Below are 23994 nucleotides of genomic sequence, written 5' to 3'. Positions count from 1 at the left end.
GGTCATGTGTCGCAAACTGCTGTAAAAACCCCGCTTGAGACGTACATTCTAAATGCACTGTATACATGACCGAAGAATGCTCCTAAAACCCAAATAATACTGCCGTAGCCCACATGTCTAAATCAGAAATTGTTACATTCGGAATAATATTAATGACAGTGGAATATCAGTGTGCATGTTCACGTGGCTACTGTTCACTGCTAGGAAGACAGGTCGACAGACTTTTCCACTCATATCAGCAGCTTGTTTCCTTTCAGGTCAGTTGTTATATAAAGTGATTCTGCAGCACTGACATTCAACTCACCCTGATCCTTTTGACCATGAAGCTGATGTTTCGGATGCCCAGGAAGTCTGTGGCCTGGTAAATGGAGTCAATAGCCTTTACGTGGCTGGAGATCTGTAGAGAGAGTGATCATTTGTAAGGCTGAAAAAGCAGCATGTCATGATAGCTAGTCTCTGTTATTTCTGCTGCACTGAAGACACTAAGCTTTGTCACGTTCCCACAGGCTGCCATTTCTGAAAAAAAAGGATGCTTCTCATACATTTCCACATGTCTGCTAATCAGACCTTTAAGTAATTCTGTGATTTAAATCATGTTTATAAAGTGTGTGTATACCTGGGCAATGACAGCCTCTCTTGTGCCGTAGTATCTGAAGAAGAGGTGATCTGTCTGGATGAAGAGCTGGCAAGTGTTTTTCTCTCTCGCTGCTGCCCTCTTTCTCCTCAGAATAACAGGACCATGGGAGCTCTCCTCCTCTGACACACCGTCCCCCCCCTGCACAACAAACAACCATCAGGATCAAACGGAAGGAAGATGGAGTTAAAAAGTTGAGCTTGGCTACATTGCTGATGATCAGGTGTTAACTTTAAAGCGCCCGTGCTAAAAATACACTCATGCTCTTATTGTTAGTGTAAGTTCGGCTGGATATGAGATAAGATCCTTTTAATCCCATGAGCCTTGTCCATCTGTGTGTTTAATTATGAGCTGGGAGGACGAGGGAGGGGCTTTGTTGTGATGCTGGCACTTACTTTGACCGGCTCCTCCACCGCAGATGCCTGATACTTCCTCATCCTTTCATATACTGTGTGGTCAGCGCAGCCACCCGCTGAGCCATACTTATGAGGATAATCTGGCAGATAGGAAGGAGATAAGGGAATGGTTGTGAAGAGCTTACATTGCATCATGAATCTCTTTAGAATCATGTGTGCTCGGCAGGAGAAGGTGAATCAGGGTGAGTCTGGGTGTGTGAGAGCAGCTGCATTAAATAAAAATCTTGAGCGATGTGGCTTTTCTCTCTCCAAATCCTAACTGACAAATCAGTGTTATCTTTCTCTCTTCTTCCTCCCCAAGCAGAAAGAGGTATTACCAATGATCTGCCTCCAATTGAAAACATTGCTTCTCTGTTCCACACAGTCCTTTTCCAATTTACAGCTGCTGTGTAACAGTTGTTCCCTCAAAGCTGGTACACACACTACACTAACCCTTACAGTCGCCTGCATTGAATTTTAAAGGGCAAATGGGGTGGGGCTTCAAACAAACTGAATTTCCATTCTTTGGGTTTAACTACTTTGGATCAAGGAATGTTACAGATATAGACTACTCAGGGAATTCTCACAGTGTTTTCACAGTCTCCACTGTGTTCATATCTAGGCCAGAGTCCAGAGTCCAGGTCAGGTATCTGGCAGCTGACCCACAAAAAAAGAAGCAGACTCCTGGGTGGTATTTGTCTTAATTTCATTTCCAGGTTCGGTTATGGGTCAAAAAAAGAACATGGATGTTGTACTATGGGTGTCGGATGATAAATATATTTTTTAAAAATGAGAATAAAAATCATTTAATTTAATGTTTTAACATTTTAATCCTCTGACTACTGACTTTGCGTCGGCTCTATCTTCTGCACCAGCTGGAATATGAGAGACGCTTAAATCAGGTATGTTAAGACAGGGAAGTTAACTGGGGAGATGTGTTGCTCAATATTATGAGAATAAGGAAAAAATATTCAGTTAAATTGTCTTTTCTGGCTATAGAATTTGTGGTTTCGGGCTGATGACCTCGTGTTGGTGTGTCTGGTCGGGCTGTGGAGCTAACTGGTCCTATGTGTGGTCAGCAGGAGGGTACTGTATTGCACGTTGCAGCTCCAGTTCAGAAGCAGGTAATGTAAATCAGTCCCGTGCAGGACTCTGATCTAGACTGCACACAGCGTATTAAGTGACTGTATTCTTCTTTTTTCACTTAAGCAATACATATTTCAGCAACAACGTATGAATCTGTATCCCACTGCATCACGGCCATTTGACTTCAGCAGCTGTTTTTACTGGCTCACAAAAGATGGGATCAGTCTTTCAATGTACAATCACCACCTCTGCTGATAGTCACATCACAGTTCAACACTGGCCACACAAACAGCAATCTCACATCAGTGTGATTCAGAGTTTCCAAAACATCTCTGAAAAAGCTATTTCAGATAGAGGAAGTATGAACAAACAGGCCGATGACAAGGAATTTATCATGTTTGCTTTGGGCTTATCTACTGTAAAAATATTACACACTTGAAATAAAAAAAGCAATGTAACACCAGTTGTTTGAATGAAGCAGCCGGTGCAAAGTCCTGTAATAAAATTATAAAAGTTAACAGCAAGAGTTGTCACTCATAGCGAATGTAAATAGCAAATTTTCAACTGTCATGCAGTACTATGTCTTTTACGCCTAATGAGGGTCATCAGCTAAAATGACTTGAAAGATAACGATCGATGCTGACGGCATGTTGATGTTTTATATTATTTTAAAGCATTCATACACAAAATGGGTTTGAAAAAAATCTCATTTTAAGTGTGATGTCAATCAAACTGTTGTAAACTAATGGCTCACTTGCCTCTGAGCACCTTGTATCGCAGAACTTACAATCCCATTAATACTGGTGCAGGACATGAGACTGAATGTCTCACAACTAATGCTGGTCATTCAGTAAAAGAGAGGAGTCCTGTGCTGGTGACTGAACTGACTAGACACACACTGAAACAACGCATTCAACCTCTGACAATGTGTTTTCAATTTTTTCAGAGAAAGCCCTCTTTGTCCCTTCAGTGAATGCCGTCTCATTCAAATGCTAATCAAAAGGCCCTTGCAATTTAGACAGAACTTAAAAAAAAAGAGTCAAGAGTCAGAAGTGAAGGCTTTGCGATTTTGGTACCATCATTCATCCATCTTTTTTCACTGATAGCAGCATCAAAAACCACAGAGAGACTTCTAAAAAACAAGATTTCACAGTTGGTCTGAAATATTACGAATGGCCGACATGAGTTGAATCTTGAAATGTGGTTTTATTCCGTGAGAGGACTATCTGAGTACAGCTCACACTGCCCAGACAGTGATCAACCTTTATAAGTACAGTGTGAACAGTCTACTAAACATCTTCAATAGTCTAAAGTTAGGGCATATTTCAACTACAGTAAACACCTGAATAATCTTTAAAGGAGAGTCTTAGAGAAGTCTTAGAGGTCTTTATGTTAATGAATGCAGTTTTCAGCTATTGTCTTTTACTTATGTTACTACTACTAATGAATCATACACTTTCAAACACATCCACACAAGTTTAGATAGACACACCACATTCCACCACTACTCATAAATGATAGGCAGACAAGTCTTGCCAAATCATAACTGACTGGGAATAAAAGGCAGGAATGAAGCCATCCCCAACTTACAAAACAAAAAACAGCACTTTTCTTTATCTACTGGGTTTCACTTTTCCTCATTTTCACCTGCAACCTTTGGTTCCCTCCGTCCAGGTTCCTCTCTGTCACTACTGACAGAATGACACGTTGTGGGGGAACAAGTTCACCATATAATAAACCACTAAGTGCAACTAAATAGGCTCTGTTATCTAAAACAAATTTGAAACTTGGCTGCGAATTCATTTGCTTAAATTTCCTTCTGTAGTTCAAAGAATCTCCCTATGTCTGTGTTTATGCATTTGTGTGTGTGTGTGTGTGTGTGTGTGTGTGTGTGTGTGAAGTAATCAACAGGAAAGAGTGCAGTGAGTCAGCCAGCCCAAAGCCAGGGAGGAGTTCCTATCAGACTCTGCCTGTCTGTTAAATGTAGTTCTTCTGGCTGGAATCATGAGTCTCAAGTCGCTGGATTGTGTTTCTCCTCATACAGAGTTCACTACATTGTGTTCACCCACAACCACACCTTACATCTCTCAAAACTACTCATAACATCCAACTATTTTCAGGGAAGTCTCACTGTTTCCTAACTGAGCATCCATCAGTTGGTTGTAGCCTGACATTAGCAGTGGATATGAGTCATACCTTTGCTGTGTCGTGCTCCAATACTGCTTCCAGTATAAATACTGACCACCTTGTTTATGTCCTAGGGCCCAAAGCCAAACCCCGCTGCTTCTAGTCTGTCAAACACAACCTACTCTCCAGGGTTGTCAGGCTAGTGTATGAACTGCTTAACCATTAGCCCCTTACTTCACGACACTTGCCACACCAACTCTAGAGTTGCAGTCGTTTCAATCACTTTTTAAGTGAAAAATGTTGAACTTTTGCTGGTTGTATCGTCTTACATGTGAGAATTTGCTGCTTTTCTATGCCATTTATGATAGTATATGATGTATGGTGTAGTAAATGTATGACATTCTTTGAGTTTTGGACTGTTAGTTGGACAAAAGAAGACACCACTTTGAGGTCTGGGAAACTGTGGTGAGCATTTTTCAATTTTTTTTTGACATTTTATAGAATAAGCGACAAATCAAATAATCATGAAAGTCTTTGTCAGATGAATCAGTAATGAAAATAATAAGTTGGAGTCCAAAGCAACACATCACAATCCTATTCCTAACCGTGCAAAAGCAATGTTTTTCTCAATTTTATCCTTACCAAATATCAGTTCTTTTCCTTTGTAGCTTCCAATATACTATCTCGAGTTTTAACAACATAAAAGGATTCAGGCAAAAGCCTTTAGCCAACTCATTCCTAGATAGACGCAATCCAAAGAAGCTCCTATTAAAAGTACTTGTACTTAAACTAATAAGCCGCAATGCTCATATCTAAAGGCAAGGATGTCACAACCTTTCCCCACAGGTGCACCTAGTATGTGGACATGAAGTAGCTCTAGACCACACAGAGCCTTTCAATAAAACAAGTGCAGTGGGAGATACTTACTGATGTCATCCTCATGGTAGATGACGGAGTGGAAGGGTACATCCTTGTCTTTTAGGTACCTTTCCGAGGGCTCAACATAGTATGTTCCTTGGTGGGTTTTAATGAAGCCCTCAAAGCGCCCGTCAACTACAGAGCCATGAGTCAGTGTGCCCTTTTCACCTGAAACACATAAAAGAGTGAGGATGAGCAGAGGCAGATGTAACACAGTCTTTGTAAAACTGAAGATCAGTATAGTATCCTTCCGTACCCAATACACAATGACACATCTGATCTAAATATTAGAGCAGTTTAAGGGTAGGAACTAGCTGTTTAATACGCACACAATGGGACATGCATGAAAAACATCCATTTAATCCAAATTGTTGTCACACAGACTGCACAAGAAGGACAGTGGTCATGTATGCATTAATATAGCAAGGTGAAATTTAGCTTAGTGCTCAACCTGACCACACCTTAACTTGTTTGGTTAATTAAAAACCCAGTTTCTTGCAGCAAACTATAATCTGTAGCATTCTTAAATGTGAGGGAAATTGGTCAATTAAAAATAAACAAAGCATTTATGATTAAAAGCATTTGTGACATTATAAAATAACATTCTTAAAATCATATGAACTTAAAATCATGTTCAATTTGTTTAAGGGTAAGACATTTGTATGGATTTCCACAGCCTTATTTTTAGATTCAATGTATTTATTTTATTATTTCAAAAAATTCTGTGCTGAGATTAAGGTCACTTATTGTGAAGGCGCCTTCCTCAGGATGAAAAATATAAATCTCTATGTTTTTAGGTCCCCTTTCTCTTTGTTTCCCAAACACTCATCACAACAGGACAAACAAACTTGTTTTGTTTTTCTCTTGTTCATCTGAACTCCGCAGGAGACAGGCAGCGGGAAGTCGTCCAGGAAGGGAAGGGATTTAAGAGTGGAAGGAAAAACTGGATGAAAGGTAAAATGTGTGTTGGGTTGTGATGTGATAAACACTGGACAAAAACTACCTTTAAATATCCCTCTCACACATACACACATTCAATTTGATATGATGCTGTAGATGGAAACACTGCTGAAATGTTTGTGAAGCCACTTCAGAGATGATGTAAGGGGAAATGCAGAGATGATACAATAAGAGGTGATGACTCAGACTTTCAATTTAATTGAAAAATAAAAGCATCATAATTGCATTAGAGACATTTCCTTTGAAGAAACTGCACTTCCCTCAAGAATGTAGTGTGTGAAAACAGCGGCACTTACCAAATATTTCTCCACTGTAAATATGTGATGTATCAACAGGTGTCTCATCTCCTGATACCTCAATGATGAGATCTGGAGAAAATATAGTTGTTTCTCTCTTCATTCGCAGGTTAAAATGTCTAAAAGAAGGAATGGGTAAAAATGCGTAATTAGCATCAGTAAGTAATAAACACCAAATGCGAGGTTAAACTGACATGTTGACATGTCAGTAACACAATACACACCCTCAACCTTGGCAATGTTAATGTCATGCTTTCATCATAATTTTAGTATACAGGACGAGACACAAGAGACGGCTGAGATAACACTAAAAAAGCACCATCATTCACACATTTCTACTGAGCTTTACAATGTTGCTGTGCTCAGTGACTTAGAAGAAGACTTATGTCATGAGGAAAAGCATGTGAACATTTGTGCACAACCACAGTGCTTTTTTGTAATCCTCTCGTTAGCATAACCATAATGTCAGAGAAAAAAGGCAAGCATCACATGAGGTGCACATGAGCCACTAGCTTCCCAGAAACCTCCCAACCAAGACTCTCAATAGAGATCACATGGACTGATCTCAAGGTGTGAGACGCAAATGATTCTCACATTGCTAGCTCATGCTGAAACCTTTATCCATTGTAACATTTTGGTTTTCTTACATTAGTGCAGTTCACACCAAAGCAAAAAATGCTTCAGGAAAAATTAAGATAAAGGTGTAGTTGGTAACTTTTATTAAAAAATACTTTTTGTCACATTAAGCTGAAACTGTCACTATATGTACACAGCACTAAATGAGACAGATATAAAAATCGTATTCCTCTGTTTCCTCTATTGCTCTATAGCGTTTCTAATAGCCTTACTGTACATGAAGGAAACAACCAATCAGAGCCGAGGATTCTCTTAAAGCAGTTGTCAATAATGTCAATCACTGCTCGGAAACTGCGGTCAAACTGTCAAGTTTTCAGAAACTTATTTAAGTGTACTGTTTAGCTGTAAAATAAAAACGTTGCTTCAGCCAGTGGGCGGTGCTTGGTACTTCAGTTGACCATTTTCAACATTGTGGCCAGGTCACAAACTCTCATTTTACAGCTAAACAGTACACTGAAATATGTTTTTGAAAAAATCTGAGGTGAGAAATAGCTGCTGAGTTTGATAGTTTGACCACAGTTCACAAGCAGTGTTAGAGACTCCTCGGCTCGGACTGATTATTTTTTGTGCGCTGCAGTAGATTCTAGAAAATGCCATTTGAGGCAGTAGGAAGAGGAGGATGTTTCTTTAATATCTGTCTCATGTACTTTTTTCAGAAGAGTCCATTTCAGCAAATATGACACAGGTTATTTTAAGAAAAGTTACTATAGCTTTAACTGTCAGCTGTCTAAATGATTTCGTAAGTGGTCTGCAGCTTGCCCCTTCTTTAAAATCACATGTCAATTTAAGATTAGGTATTTGTCAGGCAGGTATACATTTTTTTTAAAAAGTATACAAGTGTAGTCACTGTTTTAATTATTTATTTGTAATTTTTAGCTCATATGACAGGGTCAAGCTCCACTAAAACAGAATGACAGTCAAACTTTTGTAACACAGGCTATCAACTGGAATTTTTTGTCTCCATGGCCTAGCTGAGATAATGTGGTGTCATCAAAAGGTTTTTACGGCTTTGGAGAACACCCTCCAAAGCCACAGAGGACATTATAGTACCGTTTTCAAAGGCTCACAATGAATAGACAATTGGCCGTTATGAGTAAAATCAGTGCCCCTTAATGGTCTGTGTGGGAGATGGACCAATAGTAGAGGGTTATTTCCATCCGAGCAGCTCTAGGACATGGCACACCATTAATGTCTGCTTAAGCCGGATGTTTTGTGGGAGCAGGTGTGTTCACGAGGACAAAAGGAGCTGAGAACTTAAATAGCAAACTTACTACACTGCAGGAATGAGTATATGAGTATATATACCATTAATAGCACAAAACCAAGAGAAACTGAGCACAAGTGACAGATAGTAGAGTGTGGTGAGGAGTGTAGCAGAAAATATTTAGGGGAGGAAGAGACAGCAGAAAAGGTCAGACACAGTGCAGGATATCCCTGTACAGGATGATTCATTGACTTGCCAAAACATTCAGTCTTTCCTTCATCACTCCTGTTCTCATTTCACAGTTAGGATATCCTTCATCCAGTGGTTCACTTTACCTTCTTACACAACGACAACGGTGATAATTCATAAAGAAGCCCAATGTCTCTGTTTCTGGATTTAATTTTGTTGCCTTACTTTTGTTCAATTTGGTAATGGTGAAGTAGCATGTGATCTAGGCTTGGATCTGTGGATTTGTCCTTATTGACGGGTTGCCACACATCTTTACCAGTGAATTCTCAAAACTTTTCCATAATATTTCACCCCACATCCATGAATTTATCGACATAGTTTGAAATGCTTAATGTTATGCTTATATAGCAATCATAGGGTGTGATAATGAGACTCTTACTCCCATGTGTTGTGCTCTAAAACAGGAATTACAGCAAGTGACTTGGAAACCAAAAAAATACACTTTGTTTTTAAGTACAGTGAATTTCCAACACAGAGCTTTTATTTTGAAGTGCCATTTCCTGCTATGAGTGAGTGACTAATGGACAGCTACTTGACAGAGACAGAAAACTAGCTCGACAACATGGCCAAACGCAAGTATGATGCTGAATGTATTACACTGTGGGATCTCGAACTAATGATTAAGGAGATGGCTAATGGTGTGGTCCACATACAGAAGACACAAAGTAGCAACTGGCCACATCAGGTGCTGACAATGACAGTGTGTTGAACGGACTTTTAGTTATCTTGTTGCTTTTTCTCTTTAGCATTGCTTTGCTTTAGGAGCTTTCCTCATGTCTCCAACGTCAAACGTTTTGATGCAGAGCCTCCATCCAGCATGAGTTGAGCCTGCCTTTTTCTTGGTTTTTAATAACCATATTCTAAACAACAGCCAACATCAAAAACATTCTGTTAATTCCAAACCATTTCCAGGCCCCGAAAACTGTTTTTCTAATTTCATAACTTTCCCAGTAATTTGATGACTGTGGGAACCCTGTTACTTAAAGCAGTCTAAAATGATGGGATCTGTTTTCTGAACTGGAAATATTCTGTCAGAGGATCATTTTAATTTAAGCCAAGAGAAGGGTAACAGAGAAAGAAAGAAGAGAGGAAGAGAATTTGAACAAAAGAAAGAAAGACAGAGAGAGAGAGAGAGAGAGAGAGAGAGAGAGAGAGAGAGAGGAAACTGCAGAACATGTGGTACAAAGACTCAAAGACTGCATTATGAGCTACTCTTTGAAGTCAGCATTGTGACACAAGAGATCATTTGGCAATAGATTTCGTAAATTCCTCTGCTTTTTATTCATCCTGGCACACCCATTACAGTTCTTGGCCTCTCCCCACCTTATTAATGGGCACTACAAAAGTCAATATGACCTCATGACTTCATCTATGCCCAGTCAAAAGCTCAGCCCATGATACCACCATGGCACGCTGGTCACAGACACAGATGAATCCTTAAGTAGATTATTCAGTGAGCAAAATAATCTGTATTATAAGGGATCTGCACAGGCATTTTGAATGTAAAGCGCCAGGCATTTTTCACAAAATAGCTTTGAAATGAAAGCGTCACTGAACAAGAAGCATTCAATGACACACAAATGTAACCTAGTTGCTTTAAAAGTGCATCGTGCAACTTTTTGCATGTTTGATCACTCACATCCTCCCACATGACATTTTCCAAATAACACCTATGAGTAATGGTTATTCTGTGATTTACTATCACACACTTGAGATTTTGTTGCTCTTGGTTATAAAACTACTAAACAACACCCAAGAAAATGTCCACAACCCTCATATCTTTAGACCATGTTTCAAACCTGAACACCAAGCCTGTCTTACATCAGAATCAAAGGTCCTCGCCCAGAGCTGTCTTACGAATGGACTCCTACAGTATCATATGAATACTGAATACTTCAGGCTGATTCAGGTTGCCCCCAGTCTGTATTCAACTTTTTGAATCAAACCACAGTAAGTGCCCTGCATATCCCCTGACACATAACAAGGCTAAAGCACAAAGAAAAAAAAACTTTATTTTGTGTTCAAGGCTGTGTGATTACCAGTGAATAAATGTACAATCTCTTAAATGCAAACAGTTTTTTCCAGTTTCTACATCAAGGAGAGATGATGTGACACTTTACATTATGCATTTATTGTTCATTACTCCTTTCAAAAGGCTGAGCTCCAGCAGTGTACATCCACTGGCTGTGAGCACAGCTGCAGCTGCTCTACCTGGCTGTGGTGGCATCCTGTTCTAATTCCCTCAGCATCAAATACTGCAGCCTCGTCAGTGGCCCTTGGCAGGTGAAGCTGTGTCCGTGGTTATCGTTAATGCTCAGACTGCAGATGCATTTGTGATTGAATCTATGATGCTATGTGGATATGGCTACTGCTGTAGTTAGTGTTACTCTCATTATTATCTAATGTATCACAGTCATAATATAACAGCCAAAGCACAGCCATGGCAACAGCCACAATCATGGCAGCAGCATCGGCCAAAGCTATATCATCCCACGGCTGTAGTCATAATCACAGCTACACAGCAGTCACAGCTAGCGGAGGTCCGCTACACAATACATAATGCAATACCCTAATCCAGCTCAGCCTTTCTCCATGGATCAGAGTGAATGCAAAATTGTATTGTGCATATTGTGAGGTATCAAAAGAATTCCAGGAAAAAACTGCATGAACTAACCAAGCAAGTAAGAACACGGGAGAGTGGATTCATGTTGGAGAGTATGAAAAAAGGAAGGAGTTAACATTAATAAATTCACATAAAAAAATCTATTAAAGTCACTCCAAATTATCAAAATAAAAAGGAAACAAATCACTGCATTGTGTTCCAGACAAAAAACAACTGCAGACAAATAAACACGGCTTGCAACAGACAGGAAGAGGAGAGGCTGTGGATCAAGTCAGTGCTACTCATCTCACAGAAGCAGCTGACTAATAAATTATTCAGATATATCCCAAATGCTGAACATCCTGACTCAAGCATCTGACAGTCATACATTTTGCTCGGTAAGCCGGCCGGCTCTAAGAAATAGATTGCCCTCAAGCCATGTCTACAGAGATGGTATGCCTACAAACAGGCCAATATCTACAGTATATATATATATAAAGTTATTATATCTATAAACAATCAACTATACCTCATCCTTATATCTGGGTTGGTGCTTTCTGGTCTGCTAACCACACTGTCACTGAACTTTCACAACTTAAGTAAGCACACATGTTTACCCTGGTTAGAATTAGCTGTGTTTGAATACCACAGAACTGAACTATGATCACAATACGAGAGCAGATGACAGTTCTTCCTGTGTGTGTGATCGCTCCCTATGTAAGTTATAATCAGACTTCAAAATCTGTAGGGATATTATGAAGCCTACTACAGTATGTGAGCCTGGGCCCCTAAACACAGATCTCTTCTTATTGCAAATCTTTTATTATCTTGATGTATTACAAAGGGGGGAAAATACATCTCACAAATGAGTCTCATTCCTGAAAAGCAGGACACTACTCTGCTGAACTATGAATTGTGTCACTTCCCCCCACATTGTATTATGGCCAACTACTTTTTTGGCACCACTCCTTGTAAAGAAACCCTCCACAGAGACAACTGTCTGCCCTGCCTTGTTCCGTCACCTGATCCAGCCACACATACTCATGTGAGTGGGCATACACAGGAAAGCTTTTCTCTTGTTACAACGAACCTCCATCGTGCCACACAGCCCTGCCTTGGGTTTTCACAGAGGGGAGAGTGTGTGTCTGTGTTTGCACATGCTGCACACATTTGTAAACCTAATGAATTCAGTGAGGATATAAAGAATATGATACTAGATTTATGACCACTGGCTTCATTCTGTCTATCTTGAAGCCAACTTTATCATTTTTATGGCAAACACAAGTGCTCGTGTACGATGTGATGTCAGTCAACACAACAGATGAAAGCCTAAACACCACTGAGTTAAATCAAAACCTCTCTGACACATTACAAAACAATAAAAACCTAATATTGTAGGCATCACACAGGTGATATTTCTTTCATTTCTTGCATTCAATTGTGTGAGAGTATTGAGTCCAACCCTGTGATGCTCCAAGGAACTGGGACATTTATAACTGGAGCCAATTATGCTAAACAACATCCTTTCCTTGCTCTGACACAACATCAGCATGCATCAATGAAAATTCAAAATATTTGTCAGAAAATGTCATAAACCTTAACATATAATGCAACCCTTGTTTGTTGACAGTAAATACACAGCAAGTCCACTTGACCAAGACTCAAACATCTCCAGTTCACCTCCCTCTACCAAATGTTGCATATGTCCTCTTTCGACACTACAGCGAGACATCAACAACAATCATGCCGTATGACTCTGTTGTCACGTCACCAATACACGCAAGCTGTTTCTCTCAGGCTAGCAAAGGCAGGAAAGAGCAACAACACAGGAAAGGGATCTGTTTGACAGGGCCTTGATAACCCACAACAGACAGGGTTGCTGAAGAGGAAAGCAGAGGGAGCTTGCAAAAAAAAAAAAAACACACAGTGCTGCTGAGGTGAATTATTGTTCTGCTCTTCAACATGGCACAAAAATGAAAAAGAGTAAGAGGGAAAAAGCAGATGAGAGAGAAAATGAGAGCGAGACAGAAAGGGACAAATTGAAAAGCCATTTCCCACTGGTAGGAAGAGCCCCAGAACTGGGACTTGGGATTGGGGGATTACAAGACAGAATATTAAAGTCCCCCTCCACTCAAAATGTGTATTTCTTCTGTTTATGTCTCCTAAAGTGTCTGAGCTTGACTATGATGACTTATATCTGTGCAAAGTTATAGAGGTGTTTTCACATTCTTCTACTAAAGAGGGCGATGCTGCGCACTTCCCTAAAATCTGAGATACAAATGTACACCAGGTGCGCTAGAATAGGTACATCACTAACACAAATGCCAGTCGCAGTCTGATACGGGAAACACACATTGACGGGGGAACAGACTTCAGCACAACACCGGAAAGGAAACGTGAAACCTCCAACACAGAGCAGACTTGTCAGTACAGTGAGCAGAGTCTGAATTAGCATTGTGAAAGTTTTTAGAAGCAAGCAGAGTGGCAGAGTGTGCAGTTTTTGGATGTTAACTGGACTCTAGAGCTTCCTTTCACTATCTACCAAAAATCCCATCGTAGCAGATATCATTGTATGTCTCACAACCACTAACACAGCCACTGCTAGTTAGCCTACAAGCTAACAAACAACATTAACAAGAGAAAAAAGGGGGCTAAGTATCATTCTAACATGTCTGCTAGTCGATTTTGGTGCAACGGCGACTTCTCATCTTTGACTGAGGCTCAAACATGTATGGCTAAATAAGATCTCAGATGTTCCTTCTAAAACCAACACTAGCCATCTTGATGCACACTGCTCTGTCACTGGTCAACATGGTGCATTTTCAAGGTTTTTTTAAACTATTATGCAAGAAAACCATGTTAAATAAAAATAAAAGCATTAGAAGGCAATAAATATTCTAACATGCTTTAAAATGTGTCTGGTGGGGGACTATAAAATATGCTTGACTGTGTGTGAGTGTGCATGGACACTGAAGGGCTGATATTTACATACAAATTACCAGCAGCAGAACACAAACACCTTTGTTAGAGAGTCAAGGTAAGCCAGCTCGTCCACATTTTCTATAACATGTGTTGAGGACAAAGACAGGCAGGATTCCAGGTTCCCTTGGAGCTGTAGCATATAGTTGCCGTCAGAAAAACCTTAGCAAAACATTGAGTCATGTCATCGGGACTGAGTAGTAGCTACGCTTTCTGACAAAGAAATGTGAGTTACAACATTCTTTGTCGTCTCTATTTGGTAGAAACTGAACCACCAGTCTCATAAAGTAACACCTTAAGTACAAAATCATCAGCTAGGTCTCTGTGAATATTTTAAGCCACTTCTTGTTCAAAGTCTTGTTCACTACTGCAAGCCATTTGTTTCCAAATGCTTTACTCACACACAATCTGCTGCAGCCTGCTGTCACTTTATACCCAGTGACAAGAACTCAGCTGATAAAAATCTGAGAACATTTAAACAGTGTTACTGCCTGAAATAATCTGTTTCCAAAACAGCGGTGGCACCACTGTACTCAGACTACCTGGCCTTGACAAGGGCTCATCTCAAATTACATATCATTTAAAACAGAATCAGAAAGAGGTGAAAAGAAAAGACGGGGTCTCCACTGTCAGAGGTATAAAGGGAAGGATTTGATTACGGCTTGCAATAATGTGGTTAGTCAGGTCTTTTCAGGGATTTAAATAACTGCAATGTGGCCGCTGGTGCTCTCACAGAAGCCTGGCAGGTATCGCTTATACCAGGTATAAAACCTACTTATCACAAGATCAATGATGTTCCCTCAAATATCTGGGGTTAATTAAATTTTCACATTTCTCGTCTAGTGCAAAGAAAACAGCAGGTACTTTCTCTATGTGAGGATTTTTTAAGATCTGATGCCACCGCACACAGTATCATGGTAAAATTTATTTTGTCTTTGGGTACATTACTTTCAACGACCAGATGGTTCAATTATGAGGTAGTAAAACCATGAATGAACCACCATAAATAATGTGATATGCCACATTTAATGGCACTGAGGGGAACTGGATAAACATTAACACATCAGTTTCACATTCACAGGTCAAGGTAAAATCAACCAATCAAAAAAAAAAATGTCCATAAAAATGTTAAGATACTTAATATTGTTGTAAATATTCTTAAATAAAAATGTATTATTTTTAGGTCTATTCAGTAAAATAATTACAGCATGTGCACACAACTTGAGTGCACTGAGAAACATCAAAAATTCAAGCAGCATAGGTGAAGTCAGAGAACAGAAAGAAAGTGTGAATAAGTGAAGAGGACAGTGTGTGTAATTAGACTGACCTTCCATGTGCATGGAAGTCCAGGTGCACCATCCTGTCTTGAGGAGAGAGTGCCCTCTTGGCTCTCTGGTGACTGTTGTGCAGGGCTTCTGTGTCATATGATAAACCCTCATAATGGGTAATATAGTTGTTCAAGCGGTTCCCAAACTGACCTGAAAGAGAGTTCAGAGGCTCATCAGCATTCATCAACAACCAACAATGTCAGCAATGATGCTAGGATACCTTATTTTAAAATGACTATTTAGAGTTAATTTAGAGAAATTGAAACAAACATCTGCTTCAAGGGCAACATTATGCTTTCATATTTTCCTATTGTTCCTGGCCCAGTTATTAATCCGACTATTCATCTAGAATTTCACTGACACATCAGACAGATATTATAACTTGCAATGTCTTTGTTTCCACTAAACACATTTTTTTTTAAAGTTAGCATTCCATTGAGAACAAAATTGTAAATGATAACTTCATGTTTTGAATTTTTTAATGAGAGCTGAGGCACTTAAACAGGCAATTATTTGAAAAGCCTTCACAAAGTCATGGCAATTTAGTCATAGTAGCAGTTAAAAACATGCCCACACATTTCACAATCAGGGCAAGTACAAAATGGTTGCCTCTGGGCAGCAATTCTAAACTAGTTAGATCCCCACACTGAGGAGCACCAGAGGTACGCCTTCTCACACCTGAGCAGCACCCCATGCATACTGCTTTGTGACTGAATCACTTCATGTTGTTATAGTTTTGGTGAATCCTGTTTACAGCAAATGGACTAAGTGCTTATCAGATGACAGCGATGAGCTCTTTTAGTGAAGGACACAGTATGCAATCAACAGCAGAACGACTGCACCTGTACAACTGAAACAGGAACCACAAGGTACTGCACATCAGTCTGTGCATTTCACAGACATTTTAACTTGTCATAGTAGGAAAACGCACAGGTTTTACTGAGATTATTAATAATGGCTCTGTTCTATTCAAGTGTCGCAGTAAACTGTGGCAGGGAGCCAGCATATGCAACACCAGGACCCTTAAACTGAAGCAGCTAAATGGAATTCAGCCAATTATTAATCTTGTTATTTACCTGTGCCTTTCCTACTGTGATTCATTAACATGTCTTTCATAAAAAAAAGCCAATGGAGCAAGATTGGTAAAACAAGGATGAACCTTGACCACAGCTGCCAGCTATCATACAAGCTGTCACTCACCAGACATGCTTAACAGGCTTTTTCAGCTTATTGGTGTGACCCCACCAAGGTAATCCTGCCCGCTTTCATACTGACCATTTCTTTGTTCTTTTCACAAAGACAAAGAAAGTCGGTTTAAAGCGCAAATGAGGAGCACATGATGCACATCAGGTGACAGAGGCTCTGTTTCAGTACTACTGTATGTCATTGTGCGAGAACAGTGACTGAACTGGCTGCTGGCCATTCAAATGCTAATCTACATTCCTAAGGCAACACAGAGTGCTATTAACTAAATATCTCAAGTTCTGAGTCAAAATAGGAAATGCTCTCTTGTGGCCTCCTACAGCAGCCTTTGGAAATAAGTTCATTGGCAAGAGCTCCATTTAAATTGCTTGTAGTGACACTCAGCTCTGAGCTTCTGTAATTAAAGATAAATAGTAGTAAAATACAAATTACTAAGAGGCTAAAAGGGGTATGGCATGTGCTCCATCTTTCCTGTATTTGTACACTACTATGTGTCATTACTGCAGGGCCTCTGTGTAGTGGGAGTCACCACTCCCCAAAAAGGGAGTGGCTGTACCAGGCTAGAACCAACTTGCCCAAGAATTGAGCAAAAACATACTCCCACCCTCAACTTCTTCTTTAGCTCCTCTTTAACACTGAAAATAAGCAGACAGCAGACTAGACTGAACCAAACGCCAGTCTGAAAATCAACAAGATGGGCTTTGAGATGAGAGAGCGAGGCTGTAATTAATCAGGGAATATGTTGATTTTGTACAAAAACAAACACTGCCAGCTCAGATTGCCCAGATCTGCCTTCTCAGTAGGACGTGACAACTCCATTAATATGTAATAATGTGTCAGCACAAAGCTGATTTATGAACAGACGGTTGCTTGCATAATAAGTAAGTCTGACATTTATGGGATATTAGAACATTTCTACTGACATTAAAAGAATACAGAATATATCATAAAAGATAATGTAGCAGCTAAAGCATAACTTGTAAGTACTTTTACATGCACGCTAGCATCCTGGTTATTATCAGGTCTGCTGGAGTAACCTGTTTGTTTGAGCATGTAAAGATTCTATCCTGGTTTCAGGCACCTAAATAAGCCCTCATTGCAAAGACAGAGACAGATATAAGATATCAAGGAGTCCAAGACACACCTGGACAGAGGCAGACAATCAGAAACCTGGATAATGATCATTTATACAGGCATCTGTGTGACTAATCATGTTACTCTCATGTTGGACATCATCAAAACAAGGATGCTTTTGGGCATGCAAAATTTCTTGTTAAGACAAGCAGCTCCTCAACAGCTGTGCTTGAAATGAAAAAAAAAAACAAAAAACATATTTTTACAATTACAACTAGGGCTGCCACAATTAGTCGACTAATTGATGACTAATCGACTATTAAAATAATCGGTGACTATTTTAGTAGTCGACTAATCGGTTTGAGTCATTTTTCATAGAAAAGCACTATAAAAGTACCCCAAAATACTCTTACTGCAGCTTCTTACGTTCAGATATTGGCAGCTTTACACACTCTCCCGTGACAGTGAACTAAAACCCTTTGGCGTGAGTGTGAAACAAGACATTAGATGACGTAATTTTGGGGTTTGGGTGAGACAGACCGACATTTTTCAACATTTTAACACATTTTTCGATGACATGATTAGTCGACTAATCAAAGAAATAATCGACAGATTAGTCAACAATGAAAATAATCGTTAGTTGCAGCCCTAATTACAACCAAGAATCTGAACCTGTTGTCACACAGAAAAACATGTACTTTTCTACTTTAAATCCAGAGACTAACACTTTACAACAACAAAACTGTATGTTATTAAGAGGATTATTATCAAGTTAACAACAACAATTAAGTCAAAACTCAGGGAAACTGGAGTTTTCCCTGGCTGTGATGGTGGTACCAGGACATTTCTTGAACTCTTACCTAGTCTCAACCACAGGGCTCAACTAGTATTACAAAATTCCCACCAAAATCACTTTAAAGGGCTTTCCCCACAGCCCCTAAATGTAACATGGCCATGGGCTTCCTTAAATCCCCAATTTTTTTGTCATAATAATTTGACCTCATCTGCCAGTATCAGGGTTATGAATGCCTGTTATTATTACATGATCGAGATTAAATTAAATGGATCTTTGAATATTACAATCATATATAAAAGTAAACCTGCTTGAAGCATTTTCCAAGATATGAGCGTAAACATGTTATCGTTCCGTACAGAACCCATTAGTTATGTCTATAATAATTTATTTGATAAGTTATATTCCATAAAAATTGCAATTTATAAATGACGCCTTTTGTTTTAGGGTAAATTCCACTTGGCTGTTTTTAATGATTTGTGAAATGTAATTTCTGTATTGAAAAAAAAAAAATACACTGAATAAATGACCTGACGAAACTATCCTACTTTCTGTGGAGCTTAACAGATTACCACACGAAGAGGTGGTGGCTGAAATATCTGCACAGACAGCAACAAAAGCTGAGAAAAAATCTGGCAGTCAGTTTTACTGTAAGGGCTACGTCATCATGATTTCAGTACAATCTGTTTCAGCCTCGAGAGCTCCAGTGAAGTGCAGTTCTTGACAGAGAGGAAACCGCTGACAGGAACAGAGGAGGTGGTCACAGCATGCATCACAACTGATCTGAGCCTCACATTACCATGCATGCTGGGTGATGGCAGGCTGGCTAACACGACACATCAGACACCCCACAGCTCACGGCAACGAAAACATCTCAATGTCCTCAACTTGTGTGTCATACAGTACTGGAAAAATAACAGTGAGAGGGTTTGCTGCAACCTGCAAGCATCAACTCTGACCAAGATTGCCCATAACAAAATTCTATTCTACTGTACATGTATCACTGGAGAAAATTCTCTGCAATGTCCCATCACTGTAAGCAGACCAAGTAACAGCAGCTGTGTCAAAAGGGAGATAACGTAGCTTCTCAGAAACAGACTTCCTCAGAAATTTTCACAACATTCACAATCCACATTTAACCACACAGCTTTTCTAATGTGCCAGTCATATTGATCGTGCATTTTAGGGCAGTGGGTGGTTTACTGAAATGAAGCAAACTGCTGGGTGTTTGTAGCCATTTAAGGTCAGACCAGGATATATCTTGTCCCTTTCTATCTCTTAGGAGTATATTAATTTGTTCTCTATTTGTTTTGGTGTACACTGCCTCTCACTGCAGCTGAAGCACTGATAAATTTCTGACCAGCCAATAAATGGAAAGATGTAAGGCAAACGTGGAGAGATAAGGGCAGGCTTTCTCACCTAAAGTTCACACTTCAACTACTGCAAAAAAAACTGCTATGGTTGCTAATGTGCCAGTCAGGATGCAAAAATGATGTAGCAGCACTGTGCATCAATCGTGTCTTGTACAGTGAACGTCTTAAACCCACAGTACGTTAATGCATGAACAGACGATGAAACATATCTGAAACCCATCATAAATGTAGGCTTTTGTAAACATAACTTAAAGAATTACACTCTTTGCAACACTTAACTATGACGTCTCAGAACCATGTTGTGGAAAGAGATCAAGCGTACATTCACCAGTGTTAAATCAACGCTATAAAGTGATGTTTGATTATTAATGTATAAATAGAAGTGTGACAGATGTCCTGTTAGCTCATGGTTTATGAAATAAGGCATTCAGCTCTGTATAAGTGCAACAGAAGGCATGATGAAGTACATGCATGACGAAAAAATTCTCTAATTGGTTTTGCATGCCGCCACAGCTCAACCTACACTTTAAAGCAGCTTGTGCTGTTGGGATCTGAATCTGAGCAGCATCCTTTTAAAAACCTCAGAAATATTAATGTATAAAGGTTATAAACTGCTGCATTTAATCAGGCTCCTATGACCATATATTGTTTACTTGTACTTCCCAGTAGCCATTTCTGTACAGTCTTTTTGATGTTTCCATTTTGATGTTTATCATATTGTTTGTGAAGCAGTTTGAGTTGTATAACTGTGTTAAAAAAAGTAAACATTCCTCAGAAATAAGCATTTTATTTTAATCATATGGGTGGAGGGACACTAATCCTCAAGTTAACAGAAATTACTTGTGTTTTCATTTAGTCATTTTAACCATAGCGGAAGATTTGTTTGACTAAGGGTGACTCACTGAGACCGGGAAACTGACTGCATCTATAGTGAAATTACACCAGAGCCTTATTCAAACCTGTCCTCAAAAATATTACATGTGACACTTCTTGGATATTATAATACTGTCATTGGAGAATATCTTGGGTAAGCATTTGAGTAAACAGTTGTGACAAGCACCAACTGATTTAACAAAAGCAATGTGTTTTTTCTCCTCACAACCTTTATCTTGTCATCCCTGGTAAGAACAGGAAACAGACACTAAGATGATGTGAACAACGCCCGTGGACCAAATCAACTTTTCAGTTAGGGTCATTAAAGGTCAATAGTGGAATAACGAGACTGAGCTTATGGAGTTGCCTCTGGCAGATGTAATAGCTGTCAAACGTTGCGGCATAGCAGCATATCATATATCTGCATTAACTAAACTGCCACTTCAGAGTGCTGGCGAGTTTTTATGTATTTTCCAGCGTAGCTAAAATTAAAAATAAGCCAGCTTTAGTTGTTTTAAGTTGTAAACATTTCTGTAACTCTGTAACTTCTGTAACGTTTATCAGTTGTAGACGTTAGCAATGTTAACGTTAGTTTACCACCCAGCAACTGTCAAAAACAGGCTGTGTTCCTGTGAGAGTCTCAACCTGAATCACCCAGACGAAATTAATTTGATACTAAACCAACCAAAAAATGCTGGTTAACTTAGCCTGGGTAACTTAAACGCTCTTTAACGGGTAAACACAGGTTAGCAGCCATAAACACAACAGTTAACGTTAACGTTAGCCTGCGAGCTAGCAAGTTAGATAGCCAGAGTACAACTGCCTGATCCGATTAGCGCGAGCTCCACTGACGATCACTGAACACTTTCCTTTCCGTGTGAATCAACGGTAAACTTACCTGTAATGTCGTGAAGGCAGCAAAGCATGAGAATTAGTTTGACAAATATCATAGCGAAATTCCCTGTGAGCCCAGTAAACTAGCTAAGCGACCCAGCGATACCGCTGATTGCTTCTTGTTTCGTTTTGTTTCACTTAAAGGTATAGTCGCCCTTCCTAGTTAGCCAGCTCCCATCACAAACACCGGCTCTGCCTGTCTCCCGCAGCCCCGACGTCAGACAGACAGATAGACCGACAGACAGGCCCTCCTCCCTTCCGGCGTGTTTTGCCAAGAGAGCCAGGACACACCCATTCCTCTATTATTGTGGTCATAGGTCGAGGCGGTGTAAAGCGCAGCTACAAATCACCTCTGCGCTACCATTCAGTGTGACACAAGGACAACACAACAATGCGCTGCTAATGTCAAAGCTAGCAGACTGAAAACAGACACCAAGCTGCTGTTTAGGAGCTGTTTGCATTCAGTACTCTGCAGGTTGTTTACTTCCGCACATCATGACTTCCGGGTTTACCCTGTTATTGGAGGGCTCTTCATAGTGGTGAGGTTATATGGAGGACAAAAAAGCTCTTAGGAGAAAATATAAACTTTATTATAATATAGAAATGGCAACAACAGTTTGAAATACAAGTATACAATGTTATACATATTTATATTTAAACATATACATCTAAAAAAATAAATTGCAATATTAGCTGCTGCAAGATTAGCCTTAAAATGTGCATGCATGTTTATTTATTTATTGTTTTTTGCTTAAGTGTTTGGTCATATGCAGATTACATTAATCCTTTCACATCAAAATCAGCTAACTTCTTATGAGAAACAGAATGGGCCTGGATCTTTATAGAGGTTATCTTTCTAGAGAGTGCGTACTGATTCACTTAAAGATTATAATTTTTTAGGCTTTTTGTCTGAATGAATTATACCAAGTTAATAAATGAAGTAAAAAAAAAATCAGCCACACAGCATATGTTTGTCATGATGATGCCACCAAAACCACCTGAGGAACACTACACAGGTTGTGTCACCTTTCTTTTTCACTAACTCTAGTTATAAGATGATAGTATTTTTGGATATGTTTACATATTACATGAATTTAAGACTTTACATTCCAATTAAATGCTATTTTTTTCCACTATTAAGAGCAATTCTGTATGAAAGCTTACACTACTGTATACAGACAACAGACATGCAGTGCAATTAACTATCGAGAAAATACAAACAATGCACAGTTCAAATCTGTATGTGGACTTCCCGTTAATGATAACAAAGAATTCAAAAATGAAAAAAGTTTTAGCATAATGACACCTTCCTGGAAACAAACACACACACACACACACACACACACACACACACAACAAAACCACACACATTAAAATAGAGTGAGAGTGGTGGTTTGGTTTCCTTTGTTCGCCACAAAGTTACAGCGAGTCTTTCCGTTTCACCCAAATAATATTTGCACAAACACAGTAGGCTACTATTATGGACGTCTCTGTTGTCTTTATGTGCTAAACTATGACACCAGCAGATAAAATATATATGTATTTAGATCTTAGTAGACTCTCAGTATAAACAACTAAAGGTTGCAGTACTGACTGGCGTGCAGTTAACAGTGGTTTTGTATGTGGTTGGACACTGGTAAATCTTAAGGTATCACATGTGGTTATGGTCCTCTTAACCACTTGCTAATGTTGTAGGCTACTGCTGCTGTTACTACACCCACAGCAGGTCAGGTGCTTTATGTCTACACTTGTGTCTGGTGCCCTGATGACCTGCTTACAGGTGTTGGCCTATTTGAAAGCAAATTTTGTACTGAATGTACTAAAATATTTTTAAAATAATAGTAGGTCTTTAACTATGTTGTACTAATCATCACATTCACGCAGAGCTCAAATTAATCATAGCTAACTGTGTAAAAGTTTTTTCATAAAGGCATTTTAACTGAAGAGGTTTTACATATTACACTGCGCAGTCAGAACAAACCAGATCCTTGTTAAGATGATATCTAGCCTGTCTTGAGAGTGGCATTGAGAGCCATGAGTTGCACTGTTCTCTGCATTGTCATTGTGGCACAGTATAAACATGCCTACCAATCAAATGTTCTAGGTCATGGGTTGTTGGGCCATAGGGCTGTGTTTTGGTTGCACATAGAGGAAGTTTGCCTTTAGGGCCCTTTCTTCCAGAATTGTTTCATTTAACCAAAACCATGATCTTTTTCCTTCGCCTAATCAAGAAAAGGGCTTTCTATGAAAACGCCCTGAAGTCACATTTCTCTCAAAAGGGTGGATTTAAGGTTTTTATGCAGTCTGATAGAAATATCAACCTGTTAAGATGTCAGGAATGAGCAATGGAGCTCCCCTGCTGCTCGGGGT

At 39.4% G+C, this 23994-nt stretch overlaps 1 protein-coding gene across 1 annotated transcript in view; it reads right to left on the bottom strand.

Annotated features, from left to right (window-relative positions):
- Positions 1-21999, bottom strand: part of adam10a (ADAM metallopeptidase domain 10a) — a 33760-nt gene extending 11761 nt beyond the window's left edge. The window contains exons 1-7 of the mRNA XM_033619727.2: positions 21629-21999; positions 15414-15564; positions 6417-6535; positions 5170-5328; positions 1030-1130; positions 617-775; positions 305-397 (exon numbers count right to left, since the gene is read on the bottom strand). Coding sequence (XP_033475618.1) covers positions 305-397; positions 617-775; positions 1030-1130; positions 5170-5328; positions 6417-6535; positions 15414-15564; positions 21629-21680 — 834 coding nt within the window. The 5' untranslated portion in view covers positions 21681-21999. The remainder of the gene's footprint in view (positions 1-304; positions 398-616; positions 776-1029; positions 1131-5169; positions 5329-6416; positions 6536-15413; positions 15565-21628) is intronic.
- Between the last annotated feature and the right edge of the window lie 1995 nt (positions 22000-23994).

The sequence above is a fragment of the Epinephelus lanceolatus genome, chromosome 2, assembly GCF_041903045.1.
Source record: "Epinephelus lanceolatus isolate andai-2023 chromosome 2, ASM4190304v1, whole genome shotgun sequence".
Classification (NCBI taxonomy): Eukaryota; Metazoa; Chordata; class Actinopteri; order Perciformes; family Serranidae; genus Epinephelus; species Epinephelus lanceolatus.
Note: the sequence above shows the minus strand (reverse complement) of the source record. Positions and strands in the feature narration are given on the sequence as shown.